The sequence below is a fragment of the Brachyhypopomus gauderio genome, unplaced genomic scaffold, assembly GCF_052324685.1.
Source record: "Brachyhypopomus gauderio isolate BG-103 unplaced genomic scaffold, BGAUD_0.2 sc107, whole genome shotgun sequence".
Taxonomy (NCBI): domain Eukaryota; kingdom Metazoa; phylum Chordata; class Actinopteri; order Gymnotiformes; family Hypopomidae; genus Brachyhypopomus; species Brachyhypopomus gauderio.
The window spans coordinates 285,001-292,500 of NW_027506928.1; the positions used below are offsets into that span (position 1 = coordinate 285,001).

The 7,500-nt window shown below is 44.8% G+C and overlaps 1 protein-coding gene across 3 annotated transcripts in view; it reads left to right on the forward strand.

Moving 5' to 3' along the window:
• The first annotated feature begins 1,316 nt into the window (after nucleotides 1-1,316).
• LOC143497355 (7SK snRNA methylphosphate capping enzyme-like) overlaps nucleotides 1,317-7,500 on the forward strand; it is a 9,769-nt gene continuing 3,585 nt past the window's right edge. Inside the window, exons 1-2 of one of the 3 annotated variants that reach the window (XM_076993263.1) lie at nucleotides 1,317-1,859; nucleotides 2,503-4,223. In XM_076993263.1, the coding sequence (XP_076849378.1) occupies nucleotides 2,526-4,223 (1,698 nt within the window). In that variant the 5' untranslated portion in view covers nucleotides 1,317-1,859; nucleotides 2,503-2,525. Of the gene's footprint in view, nucleotides 2,423-2,502; nucleotides 4,224-7,500 lie in introns of all 3 variants that reach the window. The other 2 variants (XM_076993262.1, XM_076993261.1) reach the window with 2 other exon arrangements.

Sequence of the window (7,500 nt, forward strand, 5' to 3'; positions counted from 1 at the left end):
CAAACTTAGGCTTTTCCTTTGGAACTGTGAAACATAAGCACATACACACAGCCCAAATATGTAATAAATTAGTACATATTGAATGTATATTATCTACGTACATCTAAATTATAACGTATTACAAAATATATACGTGATACATGTGTAAATTAGTTCAATATTTCTTAAGCACTGAGAACAAATCAATACAGATGTGGAATTCAAAATCTTTATCAGCGCTAGCGCTAACGCTAACCCTATGGAAATATTTAGCTAGTCATCTAAATTAGCTAGCTAGCGATTTTTTTGTCTAGATTATCTTATAGTTTACAGACTAGTTCCAATCTAAACTTGAAACTTCTCACCGGTCTTTGCGTCCATTCTTTCAACCGTGAGTTATATTTGAATGCGTAACGTAAATAAATGTGTTTGTTGTGAACGAATTTGAAATAGACGTTGTTCAGTTTTACTTCAAACTTCCTTCAAAGATCTCTTAAACATTTCCCGCTCCACAGAAGCTAACGGGCTAGCGTCGCGCGCGCGTTCATTTTACCGCCACCAGCTCAAAGTTGAAGCGAAGGGTTTCAGCTCAGTTAAACACAGCGAAGGGTTTCAGCTCATTTAAATACAGTGAAGGGTTTCAGCTCAAAGATAAACACAGTGAAGGGTTTCAGTTCAGTTAAACACAGCGAAGGGTTTCAGCTCAGTTAAATACAGTGAAGGGTTTCAGTTCAGTTAAATACAGTGAAGGGTTTCAGTTCAGTTAAATACTGTAAAGGGTTTCAGCTCAAAGATAATTTACAGTGAAGGGTTTCAGTTCAGTTAAATACCGTGAAGGGTTTCAGCTCAAAGATACAGTGAAGGGTTTCAGCTCAAAGATAAACACAGTGAAGGGGCTCAGCTCAGTTAAATACAGTGAAGGGTTTCAAGCAGCATATCGTGTTTATCGCAGTATTGATATACATCTGATAAAGATTAAGTGCAGAAACTGCTGTGTGATTTAGCTGTAGGCTATAGGAGACATTTTATTAACGTAACTTACTGTATCTTATACGTGTATGGGCGAGTGCATTGGTGTAGGGAAATGTTTTTATTTTCAACCAAATATAGCAAAAGTCTGTTTTCAATTGTTTTTGTATTACATTTTGCAAACTACCAAGGAAGAGAAATGATTCAGGTTGCAACTACATTTCCCATGAGCTTTTGCGTGCGACACGAAATGGGGAGTAGTGGCTAGGGCGGGGGAGTGTGTTGTGCTTGAAAAAACCTTGCTGTCGACATAAACACAATAATACTCATATAACTTTAATAAAGTCAGTTTCATGTAATTGTTTGTGACAGATGTGCTGATATTTACCAGCTTGTTGTCAGCTATGATACCCGAGAGAGTTGAACAGAAAGGTTGTTTACACGGGATATTGGTGCCCACGTCGGATTCCTGATCTTTTGGGGAGCAACAGTACAATTTAAACTTCAAGGTCTTAATCGCTAGCATCATCGTAACTCTTAATTACACGGAAACCGTATTTCCTGTATGTTGTTTCAATCCAGTGGGCTGTGTCGATCGTGTAAATGAAACACGAGAAGCTCGGCAACATTTCAGGCAGAAAAGTGGCCACCTATATCTCTAGAGGGCAGGTCCTGTTGGCGCATGCCTTCGTTTTAAGCCATTTTATTGGTTGCTACAAGAAGGGCAGCTTGGATTCGCGGTTTTTATTGGTCAACATGGCTGTCAGTCAGTCTTTCCGAAAGGCTATGGAGGAATATAAGCGTGAGGGTATGCGCTGGCTGTGAGATACAGAAGCTTGAAGCTTTTCTCGTTGATTTTTTTTGCAGACTTGTAGAGAAACCTCTTTGCATCCACGCACACGCCATTTCGAGTTAAGCGTGATTTTAGAATTTCGTGTTTAAAATCGACTTTTTGCAAGGGCATCATCGATCTAGATGTTTATAAAAGTACTTAGTGCAATTTTTCTTTGGGGTTAAGGGGTCACAGGATACAAGTCCGGCACGGTAAATAACCTGACTGGGGCAGATCTGTGGGTGTTTTTCCTCTTTTTGCAGAGAAGGCAGTTACTCGTGGGAGGGAAGCTTTAAGTCACAGCTCAGCAAAGTCAAGAAGGCGGAGAAACTCGACTGTGTGTGTGTGTGTGGGAGGGGTCTGTCTGTCCTGCTGGTGCGCCTACATTTCGCGTCCTATACTTTAGGGTATTACTAATTAGCTGTTTTTTTTTAAAGGGTGGGTTTATTGAAACAACTTTTAGATGTAGCCTTGGCAGTTGGACAGAGTGGAGCACGTCCTAGTTCATGTTAAGAAACTTCAGTGCAGTCTGACGGGTTTGGTGATGATCAGTGTAGATAAAGCACTGTAAAACCGACCGCTGTAGTGACTAGTGAGCAGATAAGTTTGTTAAATTAAGTCTTCAGCACAGCACATGAGACTGTAAGTTAATGAAAGTCATTTTGATGAATTTTCACATAATGAAGTTAATGTTGTGTTGATGTTGCGTTTCTCTTTCTCAGCGCACTGCAAGGCCCTATGGAACATGATTGAGATGTCCATAGAAACAGACACTGTTCTAACAGAAGATGGAGTGGGGGCCATTTTAACCCAGAATGCAGTGGGGTGCAGTAAGTTGCCCAGCCCCCTCCCCAGTGTGTGTCCTTTCACTGTGGACGAGGTGCTGGAGGATGTCCCCGCGGGGGCGGGGCCGGAGGACGTCCAGGGGGTTGGGAAGGCCTTGCGTCAGAGGAACGGCGTGCCGGCCGCAGCCACTGGGGGGCAGCAGCCTCTGAAAGCGGGTAAGCGGAGATACAGCAGCAACGTGGCGTCCGGCGTCAAACACGGCGGCCAGGGTAAACGTCGGCGCCGGGCCGCCTCGGAGTCTGAGCCCGTCCTGCCGACCGACTTCCTGCTGGGCGGGAACATCTTCGACCCGCTGAACCTCAACAGCCTGCTGGACGAGGAGGTGAGCCGGGTGCTGAACGCGGAGACGCCCAAGTCCTCACCGCTGCCCACCAAGAGCAGAGAACCCGTGGAGATACTCATCCCTCGAGACATCACCGACCCCCTCAACCTCAGTGGGAGGGGTGGACACGCCCACAAAGGCGTGCTGGCCACGCCCATAAAGAGCGGCAGCAGGCGGCGTCATAGAAACCGACACCATGCGGGGGTGAACGCTGGGGTCTCCGGCCAGCCGGACCCTGCTGACCCAGAAAGGTCAAAGGACACGAGAGAAGAAGGCACGAAGCCGTTGTTTCCAGCGCTGCATGCAGACGTGCCAGCAGGTGCAGTATCGGAGGCGTCCAGTGGGGGCGCCGTGCTGCTGGGTCTGCAGACAGTGGAGGAGTCGCCACGCCCCTATGAGCTCAACACATCCATCAACTGTAGGGACGAGGTGGTCCCGCCCCTTCTGCCCCTGCGAACAAGCACCTCCGCCAACTCCGCCCACAGTCAGACACACACAGGAAGTAGTCACGTCGCAAACTCCGTATCCAAGCACCGAAAACGACGACGCACCGTTAGCCGTTCAGATCGCCTGTCGATTACTCCGACTCCTAGCAACAAGCAGACCAGCTTGGACCGGAGGCGGAGTCAGACTTTCCACACACCTATTGTAGGCGGAGCCACAGGAAGCCACTGCACAGGAACTCGGACACCACAATATCACAAACCACATCGCAAGTTCCAGTATGGGACCTACAGCCATTACTATGGTTACCAGACACCAGGACTAGACACAGACCCACGTCTGGCGTTTTTTAAACCCGAATGGTTCAGAGGGAAAAAAGTCCTAGACGTTGGCTGCAACACGGGTCACGTGACCCTCGCCATCGCCAAGAACTGGAGCCCCGCCCACATCCTGGGCCTGGACATCGACGGCAGGCTGGTGCACGCAGCACGGCAGAATCTGCGCCACTTCCTGTCTGAGCTGCAGAGACAGGAAGTGCACAGAGACCTGCAGAGACAGAACCTTAAAGACGTGGAATCGCACAGAGACGACGAGGCGGAGAAAATGGACACACACAGAGAAACGAAAGACGACCAGGAGGAGAGGGGAGAGAAGCATCCAGAGGGCACAGACCTGGAGGTGGAGGAGAGACGGGTGGAGGAGGCGGTGCTGCAGATGGAGCGTCTCCGCCCCTTCCCCATCTCCTTCAGACTGTGCAGGGGACCCATCTCCGCCCCCCCCCTGCTGCCCCCTACTGCAGGGGTCTTCCCCAACAACGTGTCCTTCATGGAGGTAGGACCACAGTGGGTGTGTTAGTGGTGCAGCTGGAACATGACCGCCCCCTTGTGGCTGTGAGTGGTGTTGGGGTTTACATTTGGGTTTCTGTTATATGCTGCAACACTCCATACTAATTTAACATCCTTGTGTTAGTGTTCACAAGGGTAGGATAGTGTTCACTAGGAAACTTATTTAAAACACTTATTAAGTAAGTGTGTGTGTGTGTGTGTGTGTGTGTGTGTGTGTGTGTGGTGAAAGGTGCCATGGTACTTCCCATACTACTTTAGGCACAACACTGTAAAATATAATACTACAAAATACTGCACAACACTAATATATAATACTACAAAATACTACACAACACTGTAATATATAATAATGTGTAATATGATGCAATTCTGTAACATTCTTCACTCCTATACTCCTATAAAGCATTGAATATCAAATTATGATGAATCTGTCAGCTTGTTATTAGAATATGCTGCAGAATTGAGAATTTCATTTCTGACACTGGTTTGGGTGTGCAAGAGATAACCATGCCCAGGTGCTGATGAGAACAGCCAGGCCATAGTGAACGGTTTACCACAGCAGACCATAGTGAACGGTTTACCACAGCATGGTCATTCAGGGCTGGTCATTCTAATGCTGGTTGATGTGTTAATATTAGTTATGTATCTAATTGGTATATTAACAATTCTCTTGCATTTTTTAAAAAAAGCAGGTGTAACACAGTGAAGCAAGTTGTTGAGGATCAATTGTAGACATGCAGATTTAATATCAACATGGCTAGGGTTAGGGTTTAACCTAGGTTCTAACCATAACCTTAACCCTAGGTCTAACCCTAGGCTTTTGATAAATGCTGAGATTCAGGTTCCAGATTACAGGGGCTCTACAATTAGGGCTGAACGATTTTGGAAAATAATCTAATTGCAATTTTTTATCTATAAATTGCGATTGCGATTTAAAATCGCGATTTTTTTCCCATTGTTCCACTTCAGGAAACTCTGTTTCGGCATTTTTTATACAGCTCAGATACAGGGTTGCCGGGGGGGGGGTGTGTGTAAAAAATGGACTAAATTTAATTATTATTATATCGTGATCGATCGATCGCCTGTGGTTGGCGCCAGAGCGAACTACTAACTTTTTAGTCTAAGACGCTCAATGCGTGAGAGTTGGCAACCCTGCAGGTATAGCAACTTGGCTAAAATATGTGCGTGAGGGCATTTGGTAGCGCATATCCAGTGTGTTTAACAAAGCCATGAAGCCGGGATTGTTCACTACATTAAAGGACATCATGTCTTTCACTATGAACTCCGTTACTGCCCGAGTTATTTCAGCGTGCCGCTTCCAATTATATCCATAAGGAGTTACACTTTCAAACGGTTCGGTCAGTGAACCCTGTCTGCTGGACCGCGGTCAAGCTATCCGCGCTTTCGCGATTCATCCGCACTTTAAATCTTATTGCGCCTATATGCGTGATTTTACGGTATTTCGCTGCTCACCGCATACTAAAGCTGTATAAGCACAGAGAAACACTTTTGCGTATTTGAAGATGCAGCACTGGTCGTTGGCATTTTAGCCTTACAAATATGAGGCTTTGTGGTGTTTTTTTTAATGCTGAAGAAGGTTTGTAGTGTTTCCTCGCGTCGTACACTGTAAAAAAAAAAAGTGTAAAAAAACGGTAATTTTCTGGAAATGGGGGCGCCAGAAAATTACTGTAAAAAAACAGATAAGTACTGTAAATTTAAAAACATACATAAACTGTAAAAAAACGGCAATTTTCTGGCGCCCCCGTTTCCAGAAAATTACCGTTTTTTTACAGTTTATGTAAAAAAACAGATAAGTACTGTGAATTAAAAAACATACATAAACTGTAAAAAAACGGTGATTATAACACTTAACATGCAACACTGTCATTTTAAAGGAAATATTCCTAAAATTGAATGTGGTCTTTACTCTAGTTCACATTCAATTATAACAATATTGCAGTGTGGTGTAGGAAGGAGAGGTAGCAAACAGATCCACCGCAGCACAAGGCTTTTTAAATTCAAACTGCCTCAACAACATAATCACGCCAGACCCCACGATCACGCAGAAGAGACTTAATTTAGACACAAAACATGAGAGAACGGCAATAACACGACAACACTACACAAACATGGCATAGAATAATTCACACAGTACAACTACATAAATTGATGAAGGGGGACTTAAACCAAGTAATGCACATAATCAAGTACACAATTAATCAACACATGCATAGACATCACATTAACAGATAACGATACCGGAGTCGCAGAGACTCATGGGAAGTAGCGCCGTTGTCACGTAGGGCAACGCCCCCTCTCGTGGCTGCCACTCTGGGTTCCCTCGTGTCTGTGTTCCGTGCCTGTTTACCCTGCCCCGCTCGTTGTCTCTGAGATTCCCTGATTGTCCGCCACGCCCCTGTCATAATCGTCCCCACCTGTTCCTAGTTTAGTTCAGTGTTCATATAGTCCCTGTATTTCCCCAGTCTGGTTGTCGGTTGTTTTGGATGTCTGACCGTTTATGTGTTTCTCAGTTTCGTGTTGCCCTGCTGTCGTTTGTTGCTTTCCGTGTCGTTATGCCCCTGTACCTGTCCAACCTTGATGGCTCTCCTATTATGACCCCTGCCTGCCACTACGATGACGATTGTGGAATGCCCTGCAATAAATCTCGCTCTTCTCAGCGATTGTGTCCGTCTCCTCGCTCCGTGGCGCGAGCCACGTTACAGCCGTCCCCCATTGGACCGACGCTTCAATATAAAAATATATATAACATTAATAGTTAAAATGAGCCATAAACTCCGAACCGTCAGAACACACATTTCAACGCTACGGTTATAGTTAAACTATGATCGGACAGGAATGCCAGACACATGTTCTAGCACTATATGAACCGATAAGAATATATTACGCGTTAACTAAATAAGTTACATGCACTGAAAGCTGACGTTGCAAATACTCATTTGAAGAAACACTGATTTCAAAACTCATGCATTTGGGCTGCAGCGGGGTGATAACGAAAGGTTCTTCAAACAATATGCACAACCAGAACAACTCTTCATGCACACTGTGCAGTGGTCCGATTCAAACAGGCCCCACCCCTACCAATCATAAACTTAACATATTCAGTTATCTTTACTTAACATGATCATTGCAATGCCTATTTCAGCTCAATAATGATAACAACTAGTTTTATTTAGTAATGGCAATATTTTTTATGAAACATGAAATAATAATTAATGATTACTAAAATAATTTATTAAAACCTA